At 41.5% G+C, this 25,125-nt stretch overlaps 2 protein-coding genes across 7 annotated transcripts in view; both read left to right on the top strand.

Annotated features, from left to right (window-relative positions):
• Positions 1 to 3,600: 3,600 nt before the first annotated feature.
• LOC135093636 (uncharacterized protein C3orf38-like) lies at positions 3,601 to 11,198 on the top strand. Of its 2 annotated transcripts, none has more exons than XR_010263436.1 (4): positions 3,601 to 3,785; positions 6,449 to 6,622; positions 6,939 to 8,375; positions 9,183 to 9,613. XR_010263436.1 is itself a non-coding variant. In XM_063993074.1 (4 exons), exon 4 carries the CDS (start codon positions 10,324 to 10,326, stop codon positions 10,759 to 10,761), a length of 438 nt encoding a protein of 145 aa, XP_063849144.1. In that variant the 5' UTR covers positions 3,601 to 3,785; positions 6,449 to 6,622; positions 8,210 to 8,375; positions 9,183 to 10,323; the 3' UTR covers positions 10,762 to 11,198. The 2 variants fall into 2 exon arrangements, 1 of the variants encoding a protein (XP_063849144.1); XM_063993074.1 differs by having other exon boundaries at positions 8,210 to 8,375; positions 9,183 to 11,198.
• An 844-nt stretch (positions 11,199 to 12,042) lies between these two features.
• LOC135093768 (protein FAN-like) overlaps positions 12,043 to 25,125 on the top strand; it is a 16,158-nt gene continuing 3,075 nt past the window's right edge. The window contains exons 1-19 of one of the 5 annotated variants that reach the window (XM_063993374.1): positions 12,043 to 12,354; positions 15,902 to 15,971; positions 16,766 to 16,907; positions 17,312 to 17,436; positions 17,742 to 17,835; positions 18,252 to 18,365; positions 18,937 to 19,122; positions 19,306 to 19,377; positions 19,636 to 19,695; positions 20,215 to 20,357; positions 20,747 to 20,909; positions 21,029 to 21,183; positions 21,660 to 21,841; positions 22,533 to 22,664; positions 22,965 to 23,180; positions 23,708 to 23,901; positions 24,284 to 24,378; positions 24,469 to 24,569; positions 24,883 to 25,113. In XM_063993374.1, the coding sequence (XP_063849444.1) occupies positions 15,955 to 15,971; positions 16,766 to 16,907; positions 17,312 to 17,436; positions 17,742 to 17,835; positions 18,252 to 18,365; positions 18,937 to 19,122; positions 19,306 to 19,377; positions 19,636 to 19,695; positions 20,215 to 20,357; positions 20,747 to 20,909; positions 21,029 to 21,183; positions 21,660 to 21,841; positions 22,533 to 22,664; positions 22,965 to 23,180; positions 23,708 to 23,901; positions 24,284 to 24,378; positions 24,469 to 24,569; positions 24,883 to 25,113 (2,422 nt within the window). In that variant the 5' untranslated portion in view covers positions 12,043 to 12,354; positions 15,902 to 15,954. Of the gene's footprint in view, positions 12,355 to 15,525; positions 15,972 to 16,765; positions 16,908 to 17,311; positions 17,437 to 17,741; positions 17,836 to 18,251; positions 18,366 to 18,905; positions 19,123 to 19,305; positions 19,378 to 19,635; positions 19,696 to 20,214; positions 20,358 to 20,746; positions 20,910 to 21,028; positions 21,184 to 21,659; positions 21,842 to 22,532; positions 22,665 to 22,964; positions 23,181 to 23,707; positions 23,902 to 24,283; positions 24,379 to 24,468; positions 24,570 to 24,882; positions 25,114 to 25,125 lie in introns of those variants that run through there. The other 4 variants (XM_063993372.1, XM_063993371.1, XM_063993373.1 and 1 more) reach the window with 4 other exon arrangements.

The raw sequence follows: 25,125 nt of genomic DNA, 5'->3' as shown, positions 1-25,125 counted from the left end.
GGAAGATTTTCTCGGCTTTCCTCAGATGTTGGAACGATGGAGTGAATGATGGAAGGAGAGGAATTAAAAGCATTGTCCCTTATGTCACCTGCTTACTGGCAGATTAATTGTTTTTAGTTTTGGATCAAGGAAAATATTTGAGATTCTTGATTTGGTTATGAAAAACTTCTTATGTTTGTTTATAGACATGAATATCACTTTTTTCAATTTGTGTACCTTACAAAAAGAAAAGAATACTTGACTCTCTCAAAACAATCTGATATTTCATTGTATGTGTTTATTCTTGGCTCAGTTAAAAAAAAAAAAACTTATTATATATTTTTTTAGACATGGGTATCACTTTTTTGAGTTTGTATGCCATAGAAAAAGAAAAATGTACTTGACTGTCTCAAAACAAGCTGATATTTCATTGCATATATTTATTCTTGACTCAGTTACAAGAAAACTTATTATATTTCTCTTTTAGACATGGATATAATTTTTGTGAGTTTGTGTACCATAGAAAAAGAAAAAGTATTTGACTGTTTCAAAACAAGCTGATATTTCACTGTATGTGTTTAATTCTTGAGTTCTTTGTATGTATTCTAATAATTTTGAAAGACATGGATAGGAACTTTTTAACTTTTGTACCAGTGGAGAAATATGAAAAAACTTGATGTATTGCAAGAAAAACTATCATTCACTTCAGTGTATTTGTGACTCATTTGTATTTCTATAATTTTGAAAGACACGTATAAGAACTTTTATTAAACTTTTGTACCAATGGAGAAATATGGAAAAAACTTTTGATGTATTGTAAGAAAAACTATCAGCCACTTCATTGTATGTTTATTTTCTAAGAAGGTAACAAATTTTTGAAGTGTTTGCACTACAAGAGAGAGAAAACAGTTACAATGCAAAATAACATAGGCACTTTTCATCTCATTCCTTCAAGAGAGTGAGGTGAAAAAGACCCAAGAAAGAAGAGAGAGAGAGAGAGAGAGAGGAGAGAGAGAGAGAGAGAGAGAGAGAGAGAGAGAGAGGAGAGAGAGAGAGAGAGAGAGAGAGAGAGAGAGAGAGAGAGAGAGAGAGAAATTTTCATATCATTTTTTTTGTGTGCTGGATAAGATAATACAGGTGGATGTATCATACTTATGCCACAACCCTGTAATAATACTGTTGTGTCCTTAAGCTGCTGTTTGGGCATTAAAGCACCTTAGAGTAATGAGATAATGAGATAGAGGCATTACTGAGGCACATAGCGAGAGAGAGAGAGAGAGAGAGAGAGAGAGAGAGAGAGAGAGAGAGAGAGAGATGGGGATGCTGCAATTATGTATAACGTAGCTCAAGCAGAGTATACATAGTGTATGATTAGCCATTATGTTGTTACCATTTGTAAATATTCATCCCCCTTCCCTTGATCCTGGCCCCCTTAAAATAAATAAAAAATAAAATAAAAAAATCACCTTTATATAGTTTTTCCCATACGAGAGAAAGTGAGCGAGAGAAAATTTATATTCGTGTTAATTTATTTATATGGAAACATACATTTACTTATTTTCATTCTTTATTATTGTTATTATTATTATTATTATTATTATTATTATTATTATTATTATTATTATTATTATTATTATTATCATTATTATTATTGTTGTTGTTGTTGTTGTCGCCATTATTATTATTATTCCTGTTGAGTCTGGCTGGGGTTGTTAAGAGGCAAAGGTTAATTGTTAGATTAATTATACTGATAGTTAATTAATAGATGTGATATGCCAGACAGACAGGAAATTATTATTATTATCATTATTATTATTATTATTATTATTATTATTATTATTATTATTATTATTATTATTATTATTATTATTATTATATTGAAGGGAAAATAATATATGTTGGGATTACCTCAGAAGATGAAGAGAGAGAGAGAGAGAGAGAGAGAGAGAGAAGAGAGAGAGAGAGAGAGAGAGAGATGCATTACTGTACATTACTTAATACCACTCTGATTTATTGAAGGTGAAATCCATCATCGTCTCTTTGCCCCAATGATATTAATTATGTTATTTGTAACCTTGTAAGCAATGTGAAGACCTCAGTTATATTTTAATAAATAGATATATTGGTCACTTCTCTCATTGAAACCTTAAATTGTGGTAGTCGTGGTGGGAATGGTGGTGGTGGTGGTAGTGGTAGTGGTGGTGATAGAGGCATTTTTAGTACTATTGGTAGTTGGAGTAGCAATAGCTTCTCTGGTAAACTCTGGAACTCCCTGCCTGCTGTATTTTCACCTTCCTATGACTTGAACTCTTTCAAGAGGGAGGTTTCAAGACACTTATTCTGTAATTTTTGACCGCTGCTTTTGACTCCTCAGGGACTGGCACCTCAGTGGGCCTTTTTTATTGCAGTTTTGTTGCCTGTGGTCAGTGCTACCTCTCTCTCTCTCTCTCTCTCTCTCTCTCTCTCTCTCTCTCTCACTCTCTCTCTCTCTCTCTCTCTCTCTCTCTCTCTATATATATATATATATATATATATATATAGAGAGAGAGAGAGAGAGAGAGAGAGAGAGAGAGAGAGAGAGAGAGAGAGAGAGTTATGGGCAGTCATGTACTGTCCACAAATTATACAACAGATAAGGTATAAAAGCTCTTCAAATGATGTAGTAGTAGTAGTAGTAGTAGTAGTAATAGTAGTAGTAGTAGTAGTAGTAGTAATGGTAAGTGGACTAATTCTTCCTTAGTCCTGTTATGCATGTAGGTGTCCTTAGACATTTGACACTGCCAGAAGGGTCCACCACTAGGAGAGTGAAGGGACAGCACAGTGGCCCTGACCCTGGCCAACGTGTCAGCGTGAGAAGGGGAGGAAGATTAATGAGTACTGGGGACACTCAGATTGTTAGTTAAGTGGCTGGAAGCATACAGGCATAGCAGAACCCACCCACTATCAGCTGCACTCCCTTCTGTGTGGGCATTGCAAGGAGTGACAGGGTAGATTGGGAGATAGACAGACAGACACAGTGACAGATAGACTGATAAGTAAACAGACAGATGGTTTTACTGACATATATTAGCCTGATAGATAAATCGATGTAGATAGACAAATGATTTTACTGGCATATTAACCTCAAAAAAAAAAAAAAGAATAACTAGACATATAGGTTGATAGATACAGGTATGAAGTTTAATTGATTGACAGATAGATATATTGACTGATAGACTGATCAGAGGTAGATTGACAGATTAACTTAAATACTTTATAGATAGATATGAAAATTAATTGACAAATGGGTTGATAGATAGACACATGGGTGTTGATTGATGGGTTGATACATGATTCAATTGACAATATATACATTAACTAAATAGACAGATTGAAACATGAATAGATAGATAGACTGGTATGTGCATAGATAGATGGAAGGACAGACCGATGATTCCAATGACTAGCTTAAATTTGGCGCTTGACTTGGTGTTATATGGAAACCTTACCAATTACAATAACAATGATAATAATAGCTTAAAATTGAGTCTTATATGTTTATAGTTATTTTCTATTACTCAAATAAAATATGAGGCTAGTTGGTGCATATTGTTCGAAGGGAAAAATATTTGGGTGCGTAGCCCTCGCAACAACAACAACAAGGTGTGGCTAAGGAGAGGCACTGTTGGGAGTTCGTGCTGTGCTGTTTTTATTTAACTGTGACACAGGCCACGGCTGTGTGTACTTGTGTGATGCTGGTTCTTGTCAGGAAGCGCCTCAGGAATCCAGGAGCCTGCTCATAAGGACCAGGAAGGCATATACTGTTGGTAAGCTTTAAGTATTTAAACCCTTTCCTTCCGGCGCTTAATTTATTTTCCCGTTTTGTATGACGGCTAAAAATGGTAAACCTAGAAATTGTCAGAAAATTGTTTGAATACTAATAATTATTTTCTCTTTGTTATTCTGAATACAATGATGTACTTTGTAGCTCGATGTGACCTCTGAAAGTTCACTTTATGCCTTATCTATCAAGGATTCCTTCTCCTCCCGCTGTGTGATCCGTCATCTAGAAACAGCTCGGAGAGCGATGACACCGCGCGCACACTCACACACACACACACACACACACACTCTCTCTCTCTCTCTCTCTCTCTCTCTCTCTCTCTCTCTCTCTCTCTCTCTCTCTCTCTCTCTCTCTCTCTCTCTCTCATCTTGGAGGGGAAATTGTACACTTCCAATGAGAGAGAGAGAGAGAGGAGAGAGAGAGAGAGAGAGAGAGAGAGAGAGAGAGAGAGAGAGAGAGAGAGAGATTTCATCCCTTTTCATATCAAGTTTCAGGCAAATAACATTCTCTCTCTCTCTCTCTCTCTCTCTCTCTCTCTCTCTCTCTCTCTCTCTCTCTCTCTCTCTCTCTCTCTGACAAGTTACCTTCTACCATTTTATTATAAAATCGAAGATAATGAAAAAAATAACATGAAAGAATGATAGGTATCATCTCTCTGTTCTGATAAAACAGGTGGATCCTGTAAATCATTTTCAGAGTCCTCACTAATGTCTTTGCTTTCTTCAGTTTCTTCTTCTAAATATTCACTGTCACTGTCTTCAAACTCAGAAGCACTGCTAAATACATATGTTCTGTCCTGCTCCATGGTGAGTTATGATCTGAGATCCTTCGCTCTTGTCGGGATGTCTCTGCACTTCTGGTGCTTTCCACCTGGCGAATGCTTTCCATCCAGTGGGTCGCTGGGGTTGCCAAGTGTCGCCCGGAGAAAGGGAAAATAGTTCTTACCGCTAAATTTCCAGAGCTAGTGACAACACTACATGTGGAAAACAACCAAACACCTCCACTCACACCATCTGACTCGAGAAACCGCGCTTGGAGCTCAAAATTGAGGCGCGAAAATTCTTGATTACGGGTATGATCGCCGTCGCTACAGACGCATTTTTGCAATTGTATATATACGATTGCCGGAAGGAAAGGGTTAATCCCTGTACGAAAGAGATGAAAACATGTTATAGTGTGTATTACTTTTCAGTGACACCCCTATACTCTCAGAAACATGGAGAGACTATAAAAACTCGCCACTGCTTTTATTTTATTTGACAGCCGTTCGATTGTTGAAGGATGCTTTGTCTTCATAGTATAGTGTGTTCCCCTTACGGAAAGAGCTCAGGGGTCATAGTGACCGATCTTTAAGTAAGACTGAGACCACTGACACACCACACACTGGGACAGTGAGGTCACAACCCCTCGGGTTACATCCCGTGCATACTTGCTGCTAGGTGAACAAGGGGTTAGACATTAAGAGGCTCGCCCATTTGCCTCGCCGCGCCCGGGATTCAAACCCGGGCCTCCTTGGTTGAGCCGAGCGTGTGAACCACTACACTACGCTGTGTGCGGGTATCCACCTTTCAAGTACTTAATCAGGCACAGACAACACAAATTTTTATATAGTATGTGGCATGAGAGGTTAGGATATGATGATGATCCATTAGCCTTCACAATTAGGGTAACAGTGAACTCTAACACTACAACACTACTCTCCACTTTAGAACAATTGTTTGGGGGTCAGCTTACGCCAGAGATTATGATTGTGTAAGATTGTTCATAACATTTTGACCATATATTAAAGAAGTAATAAATTATACTTGTATTTAATATGTTTCACACAATTGTGGGATTAGTGAGGACTTGATAATTATAGTAGTGCATAGATGTCATGAATATGGTTGTTTATATATATTTTATAAACAAGGGTCCTAAGAATAGATATTTCTCCAGTGTCTATGTTTAGCTCGTTTATTTTGTAATAATAGACTTCTAGTAACTAATAGATGATGTGTAGGATAGTATTTCATACATTACTTGTGAGAGGCAGCGATGCGTTTGCAATATTATACAATAAAGCCGAGTTGGCACCTTAGTTCCCGCGCATCGCACCTCAGTGTTCTCACGGCTTGTCTCAGGACAGCAGCGTCCCCTCGCAACCCGGCCTGTACTTTCTTCCTAGCATAGAATAAAGGACCTACTTTACTTCGGTGTGTCCATTGCCTTCCCCACGACGTAGATGGTACATGGGCACCTACACGACGAGCAAGTCGTCCCACATGATGGACTACAGTTAGGAAAGTGATAATAATTTAATATTATCTTGTAGATTATGTAATACTATTATGTACAATCCATTGGTATTATCTGTTTGCTGTGGTCAATAAAAATATCAAATCTAATGGTTTGCATCTAATCATGGTTTGCATAAGTTCCGTGTGTGTGCATGTGCCTCATATTCAGAAACACTGTTTTCTCACCTCAACTATTTTTCAAGGCTACAGAGGTGATCAGGCAGATTCTCAAGAGTGTTTATGCTGTTAATAATGTATAAATCTCATTAGTGTATCACTAGAATCATAAAAGCACCCATAAAAATCCATGTCACTTCAACTAGAGCATCTTATTCATACAAATATTCATGGCAGCATTGCATTACAGAGCAAACACACACACGTGGACCCACCACCACTACCAGCACCACCATGAGCCTGAAAGAGTCACCATACGCTGCTGGCATCGCTGAGTTGCTGCGAACACTAGAGGTCCTCACAGCTTCTCCAGCTCGCCAACACCCCGCCACTAACCAGCATATCATTGCTAGTAATGTTAAAGGTGAGTATTGGGGTATGTTGGAGTGTGTTAGGACTGTGTTACATTAGGTTAGGGTGTGTTGGGTTAGGTTAGATTGTGTTAGGGAGTGTTGGGTTGTGTTGGTTTTATTATAAAATAGGTTATCACTTTACACATAGGTTACTCAAGATACGTACAAGTATAATCTTTATCATTCTTGTTCTTTTTTCTTCTTGTTCTAGTTCTTGTTCTTCTTTGGGGTGTTTGTCATAGATAACTTTAATGACCAGTTACTTGAATGTACTGCCTTGGTCTGTAGAGGTTGTTATCTACTCATGGTAAATGTTTTAAATCCAAGTCAAAACAAGGTTAGGTGGAGAGAAGCCTCAGATGATTTGGGACTTGGGACTTGGGGTTCATTCCTTTGCTGACCTTGGCTGACCCTTCCACTTCACTGGCAGTCACCTGGCAGGCTCACCCAAGTCCAGATAACCCCCACAGATGGTAATGCAGTGGTGGCCGTAGCCTTCCCCTGGGTGTGTGTGCATCTCTGTCTCTTTGCTTATCCTGGCTTATTTTCCTGTGTTTTGTGGATGTAAGGGACATACTCAGCAAGTGGAATGAGTTACTCCATTCAGAGATAAAGAGGGGAAGAGAGGCATGGTAGACAGAGTGAAGTGAGGTGGTACAGTGTTGGGTGAAGCTCCAGTGACTCCCGGCTTGATTGTGTACATATGATGTGACGGTGTGTGTGGAGTATGAGGAGTGCTGGGGGGATGGAGTGGATTATATTGTGTCTTTTGCATGTGCTACTATAATGGGTTAGGTGTTGAGGGAAGGGTTTATGTGGTGCTAATAATATGTGACTTTGGGGTCAGGTACTACGTGAAATGTCTCTGGTTGAGTTGTGCTGGCATCAGTGCTTTGTGATTATTGGAACCCCTGCATATACAATAGAGTTATACATTGTAAACTATCCTTGTGTTCTGGTGTGAGTGTAACAACCTAGAGCTCCTTCACAGGCTTGGCAAACCTGGAGAGCTGGTGACAGTGCTCCAGTCCTTTGCATCTCCCCTACTTATTCTCATTATAAGCATGTTCTCTTTCACTGTAGCCAGAAACCTTTCATGCCTTCTCTCTCTCTCTCTCTCTCTCTCTCTCTCTCTCTCTCTCTCTCTCTCTCTCTCTCTCTCTCTCTCTCTCTCTCTCTCTCTCTCTCTCTCTCTCTCTCTCTCTCTCTCTCTCTCTCTCTCTCTCTCTCTCTCTCTCTCACCTATAGATCCATCACATTCTTCTCCTCCCCACACACTGCTTGTCTCTCCTGATACACCCACACCACCTCAGTCACTTCTATTACAAGCACATCTTTCATAAACCTTGTCTTCCTCTCCTCCTGCCTATAGATCCAGCCCCAGCCTCCTCCTCCTTCCCCACACACTCTTCATCTCTCTGACACACCCCACACTACCTCACTCTTATCATCTCTACATGTTTCTGATCTCTAATGCCATTATAACCTTCATTATCCTTTATTTTAGATGCTGGGGATGTGTTGAGTGTTTTGGTATGTTAAGAAATGGATAAGTACTTGTAAATTATCACTATTATCATCACTATTCTTTATTACAGAGGGCAGTGGACATAATTCTGCCGCTACACTGAGAATCTTGAGAAGCTTTTCTCCTACAGGCGCATCACATGTCAACTTCTCTTTGAATACCTGCACAAGAAGAAGGTGCCAGTCCGTACCGGGGAAAGCAAGCTGGAGATGATCGAGAGGGTCAAGGCGCTGTGGGTAGGTGGTGTGTCTGTGTGTGTGTGTATGTATGTGGTTATTATCATGATACATTTCTCATCTTATGTTTATTTATTTATTTATTTATTTATTATTTATTTTTCATACTGTGTCAGATGTTTTTATATGATCTTTATTTGTTGTGTGAATTTGATTTGTTTTATGTTACCAGTTCATTCCTCTCTCTTCATCCTTGTAAACTGAACATTCCAGTCTCTGTAATATCTGCCTTCTGTTCCTTTATCTTTTCATTCTTCATTTCTTTTTCTCTCTTTCCTTGCAGTCTTAATATTTATTTTTTGTGTGAATTTTAGGTGTTTATGTTACCAGTTCATTCCTCTCTCTCTTCATCCTTATAATTAACATTCCAGTCTCTATAATATTTGCCTTCTATTCTATCTTGTCATTCTTCATTCCTTTCTCTCTCTCATCTTTTTGACTTTATGACCTAAATGCTTTTTTATTTTTTTATTTTTGTCATTCTTGTTCTTTATTTCTCTCTTCATCCTTGTAATCTTTGCATTCCAGTTTCTATAATATCTGCCTTCTATTCCTCTATCTTGTCATTCTTCATTTCTTTCTCTTTCCTTCCTTGCAATCTTAATATTTAATTTTTGTGTTAATTTTATTGGTTTATGTTACCAATTCATTCCTCTCTCTTCATCTTATTTCCTTTTAAAAAATCCAACTTTATCAAGCTTGAACCTATTATTTCTTATCCTGCCCTGAGGATATTGTTCATCTCACCCTTGTTCTGTTACCATGTTACTGTAAATCGTAGCACATTATTTATTTCACCGCCTGCAGAAGCAGAAGTCAAAACCCAAGACAGAAAATGTGTTGCCACTCAAGGCAAGAGAGAGCCAGGAATTGATGAGATCCCCAGCCAAAGCATCTGAGATAGACAAAAGCACCACAAACATCAGCCTCAGCTACTGCAGTGCCCGCAAGCCTCACACCCACCAGCTCTGTGAACATTAAGCTGAACTCACAAGATCTACAAGTTGATGTTAATTTGATGCCTGGTGCTGGAATGGTAAGAAGTGATGTGTTTGCAAGGGAGTTTTGCAAATGGTTCTTTGTGATGCTGAACCGCCTGCAACCTCAAGGGGCAGTACAGGTTGGTGACACCTTCTCCTCAGATGTGTTCATGGCAAACTGTACCATGGATATTTACCTCTACGGTGCCATAAACACCGATAAACATGCCACAGGGCAGAACAATGCATATACACTGCCTCAAAAATGTGTGCACCGACTTCCAACTCATGTTTGTACCAGAGATAGACTCAGGCGTGAGGGCTGAGATGTCGCAGCATGGCTTGGTGAAGCTGTACTGCGTGGGCACACTGCACCAAGGAGAAACATTCATTGGTGTGTTTGAACAAGAGTTTGGCCTAGTCAAGTGTCCACAGGGGGGATGGAAGATTTTGATGACCAAGCTTAACCTCAAAACAAGCCCAGAAAGAAAGTGTGTGCCTCCCTGCTCTTCCCCAGGGCCCTGTGTTTGAGATTCCCCACTGAAGTGTTAGTAAGACCTGTGGGAGTGCTGAAGAACACCTGGGAGTGGTGTGTGGAAGATGTGAGAAAGAACATTAGGGAAGAGACTTGGGAAGTTAGGAAAAAAAAACAACAAAAAGAAAAAAATTGGGGATGGTGTATGGAGGAAGACTTGACAAGGAGACCAGTGGGAAGACTGGAAGACCTGGGGATGGTGTGTGGAGAACAGGACAAGGAGACCATTGGGAAAACTAAAGATGGTGTGTGGAGGAGGACATGATAAAGAGCATGAAAAAGAGAGATGGTGATAATTATAGGATGACTAAATAACATGTGATAATAAGGCTAATTGCTTCTTTGTTGTTCTTCTATTACTGCATTATATACATTGTTTTTTACTTATAGAAGTGACGTGTTTGCAAAGGAGTTTTGCAAATGGTTCTTTGTGATGCTGAATCGCTTGCAACCTCAAGGGGTAGTACAGGTTGGTGACACCTTCTCCTCAGATGTGTTCATGGCAAACTGTACCATGGATATTTACCTCTACGGTGCCATAAACACCGATAAACATGCCACAGGGCAGAACAATGCATATACACTGCTCAAAAATGTGTGCACCGACTTCCAACTCATGTTTGTACCAGAGATAGACTCAGGCGTGAGGGCTGAGATGTCGCAGCATGGCTTGGTGAAGCTGTACTGCGTGGGCACACTGCACCAAGGAGAAACATTCATTGGTGTGTTTGAACAAGAGTTTGGCCTAGTCAAGTGTCCACAGGGGGGATGGAAGATTTTGATGACCAAGCTTAGCCTCAAACAAGCCCAGAAAGAAAGTGTGTGCCTCCCTGCTCTTCCCCAGGGCCCTGTGTTTGAGATTCCCCTCTGAAGTGTTAGTAAGACCTGTGGGAGTGCTGAAGAACACCTGGGAGTGGTGTGTGGAAGATGTGAGAAAGAACATTAGGGAAGAAACTTGGGAAATTAGGAAAAAAAAAAAAAAAAAAAAAAAAAATTGGGGATGGTGTATGGAGGAGGACTTGACAAGGAGACCAGTGGGAAGACTGGAAGACCTGGGGATGGTGTGTGGAGAACAGGACAAGGAGACCATTGGGAAAACTAAAGATGGTGTGTGGAGGAGGACATGATAAGGAACATGAAAAAGAGAGATGGTGATAATTATAGGATGACTAAATAACATGTGATAATAAGGCTAATTGCTTCTTTGTTGTTCTTCTATTACTGCATTATATACAGTGTTTTTTACTTATAGAAGAATTGTTAGTCTTAAGTACAGATTACTGAGAGAATAAAATAACTCTGATGATATTGCAAAATGTTTGTCATAGCCAAGCCAAGGGTGTGTTGTCATGGAGGACCTATCAGAAGTTTTCACACAAATAATGCCAAAGTCATACCTGAAGATAATTTAAATCTCTCAGAAATACCAGATATAAGGGGTGCATTTCCTTTTTATAAACATCCAGAGACAAATCAAGATGTGTCTCATATTAACTGGCTCCCTAATGATTACATGCGAGTTTCCCCATCTCAGAATAAAGATGGCGAGCATTCAAATGATAATTATGAGGAAAACGAAGATAAAGACAGTACTCCTGACACCATCCGCACCATCCGCGGCTGTTATGGCCCACACTCACGCAAGATTACCCAAGATTTGTCACGGGTATGGTTGTAGTGTCTGCTCACCCATACTAGCGAGTTACGGCCGGATTTCGCCTCGTGGGGATAAATTTACAAATATCTTCGCCGTGTCCCAAGGAACTTTGACAAAATTAGGATATACATGTGGGCATTGATAGTTTCTAATATAGTGTGAGCAGCGAAATAATCGTGAAATGAAGTGAAATATCACAAAAACCTCGCTCACAATTTTGGAAATTACCCCATCCTATGTATTATATATATATATATATATATATATATATATATATATATATATATATATATATATATATATATATATATATATATATATATATATATATATATATATATATATACGAGTATATATATATATATATATATATATATATATATATATATATATATATATATATATATATATATATATATATATATATATATATATATATAATAAAATGGCCAAAACAATCTGGCAACGCTGAGCTGCTGCCTGAAAAGTTGAACAGTGTGTCGCGTGTATGGGTGGTGTTAGGATGCGTCTGTTTCAACTCCCAGCCTGATAGAACTTATTTATTTATTTTTTTGTGTGTGTGTAACCACGCCTACACAGTGGCTGCCAAGGCTTACCCATGAGTTAAACCTTCTTTAGTTGGTAATGAGGAAGGCGTGGGCTCTAGCAGTGGACACCCGAAGGCAGCAGTGGGTGAAAACAAGCAAAATAAAGAAAAGTTTGGCTGTGAGAAGGTGCTAGACAGCCAGCCATACTGATGAGGAAGGAGGAAGGTACATCACCACCACCATCACTACCACAGGGAAGGTAAGGTCAGGAAGTGTTAGAATAAATTTAGGTAACAACGTAACTTTTTAATGAATAACTGAACAATTCACGGTTTTAACTCATTTTAACGCATCTCACCTAACCTCCAGCACAATATATCCCTGTGTCAGCCTCGTCTCGTTGCTAAAAACCGTAAAATTTAACTTAATGAAAATGTTAACAATCTGTGTCGTCTCTATTTATTAGCCATTATCTATCTTATCTGTGAGTGTTTTAAACCAATACTGTCGCAAAGCGGAGCCACATGACCACGCTTTAATATCCGCTCGTTAGATATAGCTGCCATTACTTACTTTAAGTTTGGCAAGGGTTTAAATGAGTGAGAAGGGTTGCTCGTCCCCTCCACTGGCCCCCCACCGCCATCTTGGATAAGGCTCCCCAGCCCCCTCCGGCTCCAATATTATTTTTTTTTCCTAAGTATTTTATTTCGGCTTGTAGCTAAGATTTTATGGTTTGTAAAAATATTTCATTGTTTTTTAAGTTATTTGCGCGCGTGTGTTGCGTGAAAAGTGGTGATTTTGGCGTTGTTTTTGTGTAAATAAGAAGGCCGTTTTCGGCGTATTTTTTTACGGTCCCAAAACTAAATGTTTTATTTCAGCCTGTACTAGGTTCTTATTGGTTTTAAAAAATAGTTGGTGTTTTTTTAAGTATGTTGCCGTCCCGCTCAGTGAAATGCGTGCACCGTACACTTGTTTTTATTCGTGTTCAACTTCCAATAATGTTGATTTTTTTTTTCGGTAGATTTTTTATTTGTGCTTGTAGCTCACTTTAAATGGTTTTAGAAAATAGTTCAGATTTTTTAAAGTGTTTTCCGTTATGTTTAAGCCAGAATGGGTGGACATTTGAACGATTTTGAATGGGGTGAAGGTTCCAACAGTTTCCAGATACTTCTTTTTAAATATCTTTAATACTACTGCGTTTTGAAATGTGTTGTTATTTGTGGCATTAGTTAAAGTGTGTGGCAAGTCTGAATTTATAAAGCATTCCTGTCTAGCTGCGTTTTTTAGAGGGGTCATTTTTCAAATTGAAATACGTACGTAAATAACGGCCTCTGTGACGTCATCAACCCCCCAGCCGTGACGTCACAAGCCCCCCCCCAGCCGTGACGTTATCAGAGTGGTACCTTCCCTAACTCCCTTTCAGTCCCTCCCAGTAAATATTCAGTGTTTTTTTTTTTTTTAAAGGTATTTCAAGGTGTGTGTGTGTGTGTGTGTGTGTGTGTGTGTGTGTGTGTGTGTGTGTGTGTGTGTGTGTGTTGCCTTATTTTTCGTTGTACAGATGGTGATGCAGTGTGTGTGTGTGTGTGTGTGTTGCCTTATTTTTCGTTGTACAGATGGGGATGCAGTGTGTGTGTGTGTGTGTGTGTGTGTGTGTGTGTGTGTGTGTGTGTTGCCTTATCTTTCGTTGTATAGATGGTGATGCAGTGTGTGTGTGTGTGTGTGTGTGTGTGTGTGTGTGTGTGTGTGTGTGTGTTGCCTTATCTTTCGTTGTATAGATGGTGATGCAGTGTGTGTGTGTGTGTGTGTGTGTGTGTGTGTGTGTGTGTGTTGCCTTGTCTTACGTTGTACAGAGTTGTACAGATGGTGATGCAGTGTGTGTGTGTGTGTTTGTGTGTGTGTGTGTGTGTGTGTGTGTGTGTGTGTGTGTGTGTGTGTTGCCTTATCTTTCGTTGTACAGATGGTGATGCAGTGTATGTGTGTGTGTGTGTGTGTGTGTGTTTGTGTGTGTGTGTGTGTGTGTGTTGCCTTATCTTTCGTTGTATAGATGGTGATGCAGTGTGTGTGTGTGTGTGTGTGTTGCCTTGTCTTACGTTGTACAGATGCTTATGCAGTGTGTGTGTGTGTGTGTGTGTGTGTGTGTTGCCTTGTCTTTCGTTGTACTGATGCTTATGCAGTGTGTGTGTGTGTGTGTGTGTGTGTGTGTGTGTGTGTGTGTGTGTGTGTGTGTGTGTGTTGCCTTGTCTTTCGTTGTACATATGCTTATGCAGTGTGTGTGTGTGTGTGTGTGTGTGTGTGTGTGTGTGTGTGTGTGTGTGTGTGTGTGTGTGTGTGTGTGTTGCCTTGTCTTTCGTTGTACATATGCTTATGCAGTGTGTGTGTGTGTGTGTGTGTGTGTGTGTGTGTGTGTGTGTGTGTGTGTGTGTGTGTGTGTGTGTGTTGCCTACCCTCCTACGGTTTCTATCCTTCTCTCTGTAACTTCAATTCAAGTTTCCTTTCTGACCGTTCTATTGTTGCTATGGTAGACGGTCACTATTCTTCTCCTAAATCTATTAACAGTGGTGTCCTATCCACTCTTATGCTGATGATACCACCCTGCACTTTTCCACGTCTTTTCATAGACGTCCAACCCTTCAGGAGGTAAACATATCACGCAGGGAAGCAACAGAACGCTTGACTTCTGATCTTTCTAAAATTTCTGATTGGGGCAGAGCAAACTTGGTATTGTTCAATGCCTCAAAAACTCAATTCCTCCATCTATCAACTCGACACAACCTTCCAGACAACTATCCCCTCTTCTTCAATGACACTCAACTGTCCCCCTCTTCTACACTGAACATCCTCGGTCTGTCCTTTACTTATAATCTGAACTGGAAACTTCACATCTCATCTCTAGTTAAAACAGCTTCTATGAAGTTAGATGTTCTGAGACGTCTCCGCCAGTTTTTCTCATCCCCCCAGCTGCTAACTCTGTATAAGGGCCTTATCGTCAATGTATGGAGTATGCTTCACATGTCTGAGTGGTTCCACTCATACTGCTCTTCTAGACAGGGTGGAATCAAAAGCTTTTCGTCTCATCAACTCCTCTCCTCTAACTGACTGTCTTCAGCCTCTCTCTCACCGCCGCAATGTTGTATATCTAGCTGTCTTCTACCGCTATTTTCATGCTAACTGCTCTTCTGATCTTGCTAACTGCATGCCTCCCCTTCTTCCGCGGCCTCGCTACACAAGACTTTCTTCTTTCTCTCACCCCTATTCTGTCCACCTTTCTAACGCAAGAGTTAACCAGTATTCTCAATCATTCATCCCTTTCTCTGGTAAACTGTGGAACTCCCTGCCTGCTTCTGTATTTCCACCTTCCTATGACTTGAATTCCTTCAAGAGGGAGGTTTCAAGACACTTATTCATCAATTTTTGACCACTGCTTTGACCCTTTTATGGAACTGCCATTTCAGTGGGCATATTTTTTTTTTATTGGATTTTTTGTTGCCCTTGGCCAGTGTCCTTCCTACATAAAAAAAAAAAGTCCCGTAACCCCCGTTGGTTAAAGACAGCAGCTGCTCTGGAGGAGACTGGCAGGCTCCACTCTCCTCAGCTTTTTTTGTAATTTTCTATTATACAGTCAATTAATCAATCAGTCAGTCATTAAAGACAAGTGTCAGACAGTGAGCAGGAAGGGAGAGGTGAGCGAGGGAGGAGGACCCGTGTCAAAGGCATCGCTCATCAGCTGAGCGGGACCAGGCCGAGACCCAGAGGCAAACTTCACCACACATTTTTACCGAGTTATTTTTTCTTTTATTTTGGTTCAGTTAGCGCTACTTCTCCCGCACCATGGCCACCTGCTGACTCCTAACTGCTGGACATGGAGGGAGTGGAGCGGTGAGTGAGTTATGAGTGGAGGTATAGTGGTTTTGTGGAGAGATGTGTGGAGGGATGTAGGTCTGTTAAGTAAGAGTTTTTTTTTTATTATTCTCGTTCTTGAGTTTACATTATTTGTTGATTTGTTTTTTTATGATTAGTTTGTTTGCTTTTATTGATTTTGTTGTTGCTTTTCGGTTTGTTAAGTAATAGTTTGTTATGGTTGCTTCTGACTGTTAGGTTTATTTATTTATTTTTTTTTTGTGTGTGTGTGTGTGCGTATGTGTGTGTGTGTTATTTTTGTATTGTGTTTTGTTTGTTTTATTTATATGTGGATGTATGTTTGCTCATGCTGTTACTACTACTACTACTACTACTACTACTACTACTACTACTACTACTACTACTACTACTACTACTACTGTTACTACTACTATGACTACTATTACAATTACTTTACAGGCACTCAAATTTCTCAGTCATAGATGAAAATAACTCTCTCTCTCTCTCTCTCTCTCTCTCTCTCTCTCTCTCTCTCTCTCTCTCTCTCTCTCTCTCTCTCTCTCTCTCTCTCTCTCTCTCTCTCTCTCTCTCTCTCACCAACACACACACACACACACACACACACACACACACACACACACACACACACACACACACACACACACACACACACACACACACACACACACACACACACACACACACTCCCAAACTAAACCAACACTCCCACCCCTTTTTTTTATCCCACACTCCGACCCTTCTCTCTCTCTCCCACTCCCAGCTAAGTTTCCCTCTCTCCCACACTCTCCCAGCTTCTCCCTACTGTTGCTGGAGGCGGGAGAGATCTACTTTGAGGACTATGCCGCCATATACTTGCTGCCGAAAGAGGTGCCGGCCGCTCTCAACACCTGGGAGGCCAAGTTTGAGAGTGGCACCATTAGAGGGAGGCTCAAGGTGAGAGTAATGAGGGAGGAATGATAAAAGCTAATATGTTTTTGATAGATGTTGATTGGTTGGTAGATTTATGGATAGATAGATAGGTAGGTTGACAGATGGATGGATAAATAGATGGATAGATAAATACAAAAAAAAAGAGGAAAACACAAATTAACCTTGCTTAACATAGACTTACACACATCATCACACACACAAACACACAACATTGACAGACAGACAGACAGACAGATCTAACCTCACTTAACACACACACACAAACTAACACATTGAGACACAGCGCTGACAGACTTAATCTAACCCTAGCCTTACCAGCATACAACATACACACACACACACATACAGGACCACCCCAGGCTAAGAGGTGACCTGACATGACCCAGTGCGACTTGACTTGCCCTCAGGTGTGCTCCAAGTCGCTGGTGTTTGACCCGCGTGACTCCAGGGCTCCGATTATCAAGTTTCCTTACCGAGGGATTGAGGTCATCGAGGAAACAATTTCGTCACACGCCAACGACCTCATGTTTAAGTAGGTTGTTTGTTTGTTTGTTGGCGTTTGGAATTAGTTGTTTTTTTGGTGTGTTTTATTTGGCATATGATTGAGAAAATATAGTTTAAATTTTTCATTTATTTGTTTATTTATTTTTTTAACAGTACGAGTATCTACTAATGAAACTGTGTGTGTGTGTGTGTGTGTGTGTGTGTGTGTGTGTGTGTGTGTGTGTGTGTGTGTGTGTGTGTGTGTGTGTGAAAATGCACATGACATTGTTATTCTTCTTTGAAGGTGTTACTCTTGTTGTTGTTGTTGTTGTAGCATTGTTGTTGTTGTTGCAGTGGGGAGGAGGTGGTGAGGGTGGTGGAGGCACGGTCTAACCTCACGGTAGAGATGCTGGAGCGAGGAGTGTTGCAGCCGTACAGGTTCTGCCGGGTGAGTCTCCGTGAGTGTGTGTGTGTCTGTGTGTGTGTGTGTGTGCGTTGTACTCACTCACATACACTCTGTCAGTCACTCAATTGGTTAGTAAGTTAGTCATTCACTCTCACACATGCACACACACACAAACATTCAGTCAGTCAGTCAGTCAGTCAGTCAGTCAGTCAAAATGTAACTATCAAGTATGAACCCATTACTTCTTATTCTTTCTGACCCTTACCTCTCTCTCTCTCTCTCTCTCTCTCTCTCTCTCTCTCTCTCTCTCTCTCTCTCTCTCTCTCTCTCTCTCTCCTCTCTCTCTCTCTCTCTCTCTCTCTCTCTCTCTCTCTCTCTCTCTCTCTCTCTCTCTCTCTCTCTCTCTCTCTCTACCCTAACACCCTTGCCACGCTCCTAACTCCCTTTCTTATCCACAGGAAGTCCGAACTCACCAATTCCAGCTTATCTATGCAGAGGTCAGCGCTGTCTTGCCCCAAGTGTCGCAGCTTCACCGAGCTTCCACTCTCCCTCCCAATGACCAGAACACAATGGTGAGGAATGCTACAGTGAGGAATGAGGTGTAGGAAAGCAGTGTTATTAAAAGTTTCAGGGATTTTAAAGGGTATTTTTGTGGCAGTAGTTGAAGTTATTAGGGTTTTCAAGGGTTAGGAATGTGATAGTTATGAATGGGGAGTTAGAAGAGGATACTTACAGCAGGAAAGTTAGGACCTGATAGTTAACTGGTTGTAGTAGAAGTTGTTTGGGTTTTCAAGGATGTTTTTGTGGCAGTAGTGGGAATTATTGTGGTTTTTCATTATGATTTTGTGTTTAATGATACCTAAAGGAAAAGAGAGAGAGAAAGAGAGAGAGAGAGAGAGTAAAGAAAATTGATAAAAAGAAAAAGGAAGATAGCAAAAAGAGACAATTAAAAAAAACAAACAAACACAACAAAAAACATCCAGGAAATCCTAGTTTAGGTCACAAGAGGTCACACAAAGAGAGAGACAGCAAAACAAAGTCAAATATACTAATCCAGGTCACAAGAGGTCACACACATAAGAGAGAGAGATCAAAACGCACCTTATTACCAGTCCAGGTCACAAGAGGTCACACCCCCCCCAGGTCCAGGCCATTGTGAGGTCACGGCAGCAGAGGAAGAGGTTTGATAGAGCCTTACTGACTGACCTGAGTGAGAAAGAGGTGTACGAGGGATTAGCCAGCAAGGTCACCCCGCTGGTCACCAACCCTGGCACTGTGCTGGTGACGGATGCTGTGCTTTACTTCCAGTCACACAATAATGCTGAGAAGGTGAGAGAAAGAGAGAGAGAGAGAGAGAGATATCAGTAGCAAAATTTCTTGTTTTTATCTTTATTTATGGTTTTACTGAGACAATAAGAGAGAGAGAGAGAGAGAGAGAGAGGAGAGAGAGAGAGAGAGAGAGAGTGTGTGTACTAACTATCACTATTTCTCTCTCCCATCACCCTCCTGCAGCATCCTGTCATTAGAATTAACCTGGGAGAGATTCGTCAGGTGATTAAACGACGCTATCTGCTCAGACAAGTGGTGAGTGTGTGTGTGTGTGTGTGTGTGTGTGTGTGTGTGTGTGTGTGTGTGTGTGTGTTTATCTAATAAGTCTTGTTTCTCTTGTTCCTCCTCTTCCTTTCATTCTTTCTTTCTTTTTCTTTCTTCCTTTCATTCTTTCTTTCTTCCTTTTTTTCTTCTTTCCTTGATTCCTTCCTTTCTTCCTTTCCTCTTGTGTATATCTATTATCATTATTATTATTATCGTTATTCATTATTATTCATCTCTCTCCACTTGCAGGGTCTCGAAGTGTTCTGTCGGGAACATTGCATGGTGAAACATCTGCTACTAGTGTTTAAGGTTAGTAGTAGCAGTAGTAGTAGTAGTAGTAGTAGTAGTAGTAGTAGTAGTAGCAGGTGATAAGTTAAACATTTATTCTCATTTCTTATTTATTTTATTTTATTTTTATTCCTTTTCATTTTTCATGTTTTAAGATTTGCATTAAATTTCTTGTGTTTATTTGTTCTTTTTTATTTGTCTGTCCATTTATTTAACCATTTACTTACGTATTTATTCACCTATTTGCTTAATTGTTTATCTATCTGTTTATTCATCTATCCATGTATTTATCAAGTTTTATATTTTAAGTCCGTAAAAATTTATATAGTGCAAATAATAACATTTTTTGATAATTTTTGACTTATATGACCTTTTAGAAACAATTACCATCCTATACCAACCTTTTATGACCTTGCTGATCTCTCATGAGCATTTCCTTACCTTCTATCAGCTATTTTGACCTATTGTAACCTTTTCTGACCTCTCATGAGCTTTGTCTTACCTTCTCTGACCTCTCTTGACCTTTGCCAACCTGTCTAGAAGTGTGAAGAGCGCGACCTGGTGTACGAGGTGTTGGTGACCCAGCCTGGCGTGAGTCTTGACCTCCAGGCACAGGACAACATGACCTTTCAGTGGCAGGCCGGCGCTGTGTCCAATTATGACTACCTCTGCTATCTTAACAGGTGGGGTGCTGCTACTGCTTCTACTACTACTACTACTACTACTACTACTACTACTACTACTACTACTACTACTACTACTACTACTACTACTACTGTTATTTCCTTTGTTATTTATCTTTCTGCTACTATTACTATTATTTGTGCTACTTCTGTTTCTGCTACTACTACTGTTTCTGCTTCTATTGTTTTGCTGCTACTGCTATTTCTTCTGTCTCTCTCACTCACTCACTAATTTACTTATAAACTCCCTTCTATTAATTCCTCCTTCCCTTCTCTTCTCTTCTCTTCTCTTCTCTCCTTTTTCTACCTATACCCATCCCTACCCACACCCATACTCCTAGCCACACCCCATCACCTCAACCTCTCACTCTCTCTCTCTCTCCTCACAGCCAGGCCGACCGCAGTGAGAATGACCTGACCCAGTACCCAGTCTTCCCGTGGGTTGTGGCGGATTACACCAGCGCCGACCTTGACCTCAGTGACCCAGCTGTCTACCGTGACCTGACCAAACCGGTGGGCGCCCTTAATGAGGAGAGGCTGTCGAGGTTAAAGGTCAGTGGGGGGCAGTTTGGGCTAGTTTTGTAATTTATAGCCATTAATTTGGGATATTTTTAATTGTCTTTTCTCTCTCTCTTACTCTCTCTCTCTCTCTCTCTCTCTCCCACAAACAGGAGAGGTGCAAGGACATGCCAGAACCTCGCTTCCTGTACGGGTCTCACTACTCAACACCAGGCTTTGTGTTGTACTACTTGGTCAGACAACACCCCCAGTATATGCTGTGTCTCCAGAACGGACGCTTCGACCATCCTGACCGCATGTTTAATAGGTGTGTGTGTTAAGTTAGGTTTGGTTTGTTTTAAAAGTTGTATGTGTGTGTGTGTGTGTGTGTGGTTAGGTTTGGTTTGGTTTGGTTTTGGATGTTTAACGTATGTGTGTGTGTGTGTGTGTGTGTGTGTGTGTGTGTGTGTGTGTGTGTGGTTAGGTTATTTTTTTGGGTGTTTTAATGCTTTTTCTAGATGTTTTTATGGTTGTAGTGAAAGTTACTGTTTTGGGGTTTTGGGATTTTTAATGTTGTAGTGAATATTTACAACAGCTACAACACCAGCACAACTCATTATAACCTCCCACAACCCCCACAGCTTAAAGGAGATCAGACAAGGCACCATAACCCCTTACAACCTTGCATAACTAACACCACAACCCCAAAACAACCCAAAGGACACTGCAACCCACACCACAACCCTTTATAACCCCTACCACAACACCACAACCTTTGATAACTAACCCCACACTCCCCCACAGCCTGAAGGAGACCTGGGAGAACGTGACAGCCAACCCTTCAGACTTCAAAGAATTAATACCTCAGTTTTACAATCCCGACACGACCCCAGAGTTTCTTATCAATGCCTCTAACATTGATTTTGGAGTGAGGCAGAATGGGAAGCCAGTTGGGGATGTAGAACTCCCACCGTGGGCAAAAGGAGGTGGGTATTTGCATGTGTGTGTGTGTGTGTGTGTGTGTGTGTGTGTGTGTGTGTGTGTGTGTGTGTGTGTTGACTACAGTTAGGTATCTGCTGTTTCTTGGGAATTATATGAAAAGAACAAGTATTTTTATTTCTATTATTATCTTTAAGTCGTATTGCTATCCTGTGGTCAGTAAACTCTACTATCTGTGTGTGTGTGTGTGTGTGTGTGTCTTAAGGCTGTGTGCATTCTGAAACTTCTGTGCTGCATCTCCACTACATTAAAAAACTCTAGTTGAAGTGACACAGGTTTTCAAGGGTGTTTTTATGGTTCTAGTGACAGATTAGCAAGATTTCTACATTATTATCAGGGGAAACAGTCTTGAGAATCCTGGTATCTACATTCAAAAGGCTCTAGTTGAAGTGACACAGGTTTTCAAGGGTGTTTTTATGGTTCTAGTGACAGATTAGCAAGATTTCTACATTATTATCAGGAGAAAGTCTTGAAAACCTGGCTAATCAGTGGCCTTGGAAAACAGTTGTGTTCAGAAAGCAAAGCATTTCTCAAAAACCTTAGTTTGGGTGGATCTCCATTCAAAAACTCAATCTTCATATTATATTTTTACATTTTTGGGGTGTTCCAGGCGCTGTGTGGTGTTGAGGGCATAGGAAGGTGTAGGTGGATGTCTCTAGTGTGTGTTCCGCTCCCCAGACCCGAGCCGTGTGGTGCGTATGCTGCGTGACGCCCTGGAGAGTGAGGTGGTGTCTGCGTCTCTGCATCACTGGATTGATCTGGTCTTCGGCTACAAGCAGAGAGGGGAGGAGGCGGAGAAGGCTGACAATGGTAATGGTGGTGGTGGTGGTGGTGGTGGTGGTACTACTACTGTTATTGTTATTGATATTACTACTTTTGTTTTTGGTGTATTACTATTTCTACTCCTCCTCCTCCTCTTCCTCCTTCTACTAACAAAAACAACAACAACAACATTTAACAATCTCTCCAGCCCTACCCCTCCCTTCCCCATCCCATCCCAGCCCCCATTCCTTCCCCTTTTCAAATAACCTATAACTGCAAACATGACCTTATTAACACTACCCTCCCATGACCTCACCTGACCTCACATGACCTCTCCATCCCCCACAGTGTTCTACCACCTGTGCTACGAGGGCTCGGTTGACCTGGGTGCTGTCACTGACCTCAATGATCGTCTGGCACTTGAGGTCCAGATTACAGAGTTCGGACAAGTGCCAAAACAGCTCTTCTCACGACCCCATCCTGCCCGCTGCTCCACCCCCCACCTCCCCCTCCACTGCGGCCCTGTGCTGGGGGGGCAGGCATCTCCTGTGGGTGATGAGGAAGGTAAGGAGGAGGAGGAGGAGGAGGAGTACCTGAAATATCTATGTGTTAATTTGGATTTTTCTTCTCTTTTCTCCTCTTCCTCCTCTTCTTCTCCTCTTCCTTCTTTACTAAGGAAGAAGAAAAGGAGGTGTTTGTTTGTGTGTGTGTTTTGAATTTGTGTGTTTTTATTATTGTTTACTAACTTTATTCTTCATTTTTCCTCTTCTCATCATCCTTATCTTCTTATTCTTCCTATTCCTCCTTATCCATCTCCTCCTCTTCCTCCTCCTCCATTCCTACATCCACAAATTGTTCTACTTCTTTTTTCCCTCCAAATCTTGAATTTCCTCCTCCAATTCTTTCTTTTCCTCCTCCAATCCTTCCTCTTCCACCTCCTCCCTCTCCTCTTCCATTCCTGCTTTCACAAATCCTAATGATTTTTTCCTCCAAATCTTTCTTTTCCTCCAATTCTTCCTCCATCTCCACCTCGTTCCACCCTTCAATCTTACACACATGCCCCTTCCCTTTCCCCCTGTTCCCCCTCCCAGCAGAGGCCAGCATCGGGGCGGGGGCAGTGCCGGGTGATGTGTGGCAGTGCCTGGGGTCGCTGCAGGTGGTGGGGGAGTGTCGGGTGCACCGGGAAGCAGTGATGGGGCTGTCCTTTACTTGTGACACCACTAAGATTATGTCTGTTGGCCGCGACGCTCTGGCTAAACTGCTGTCTTTGCCCTCTCTGGAGCAGGTGAGAGTGTGGGAGGAGATGGGAGAGGCTGGGAGAGGCTGGGAGAGGGAGAGAGCAGGTTTTAGAGGCTGGAAATGGCTAGGAGGGTTGGGAAAAGGATGGATGTGTTTTTGAGAGGGGGAGAGAGGGTGAGGAAGTGTGGGAGTGGCTGGGAGAGGGAAAGAGGTGTGGAAGAGACTGGGAGAGGTAGGAGGATGTATGGGAGGCTGGGAGAGAGAGAGAAAGAGAGAGTGTGTAGGAGAAAAGCAAATAAAACAGTAACAAAATAACAATAACATCAACACAAACAGAACAACAAAAACCCCCTGACAGGTAACAACACCCCTTCACCTCCCTCAACCCCCTCACCCCTTCACCTTACCTGCGTACCCCTTGTCAACAGGTACGCAGTGTGAGGGTTGGTTCGATGGCTGTCTCCTGCTGCCAACACGTTCCCGACACGAAGACAGTCTTGGTGGGATCTTGGGATAATAATGTGTGAGTCTATCTGTCTGTCTGTCTGTATGTCTGTGTGTCTGTATCTTCCTTGGGGTGTGGTGCCAGCCTAACCTAACCTAACCCCTACAGATACCGCTATAGCTTGGAGTATGGCCAGGTGAGTCTGCTGCTGCGGGCACACTCGGACGCCATCTCCTGCCTGCAGTGGAGAGATGGCACTCTGGTCACGGGTGAGGCACCTACTGGGGGCATTGGGGGGTACTGGATCACAAGCCAAGGGAATGTAAGGCTGGTCACAGGGCAGGGATACAACAGCAAGAGAACAGAACAGAGGGACAAGAAAACATAAGAAGAAAGAGTTAGCAAAGTTTAAAAAAGGAAAAATAATCTTTCTTTTATTTAGGTACTTTGAGATTTAGATAATTATAGTCTCACATACATAAACTTTCTGGATAATAATGGTAATAATAATCTCCTCCTCCTCCAACCATTTCTTCCCTCTCCCTCCCACTCACCCACTCACTCTCCCACACACTCCCACAGGCTCTCTGGACTGCACCGCCCGCGTGTGGAGCCTGGAAGTGAGTGCCAGCAGCGAGAGTGCCATGGCAGCTGTGTCGGCTGGCCAGAATATACTGGGAGAGATGGACCACGACTCTCCTGTCCTCTCCCTGGCCCTGCACCCCTCTGGCACCCTCCTGGCCACTGGCACTGAGGAGGGCCAGGTGGCATTATGGGAACTGCCACATGGAGAATGCCGGCACCTTGTTCATTGTGAGTGAGAGA

Source organism: Scylla paramamosain, chromosome 43 (assembly GCF_035594125.1).
Source record: "Scylla paramamosain isolate STU-SP2022 chromosome 43, ASM3559412v1, whole genome shotgun sequence".
In the NCBI taxonomy this organism is placed as follows: domain Eukaryota; kingdom Metazoa; phylum Arthropoda; class Malacostraca; order Decapoda; family Portunidae; genus Scylla; species Scylla paramamosain.
The sequence above is the reverse complement of the archived record's forward strand: the minus strand, read 5'-3'. Positions and strand labels throughout refer to the sequence as shown.

Coding starts and splice junctions, on each gene's coding strand:
- LOC135093636 (XM_063993074.1), top strand. CDS start 10,324: ATGCTGAATCGCTTGCAACCTCAAGGGGTAGTACAGGTTGGTGACACC.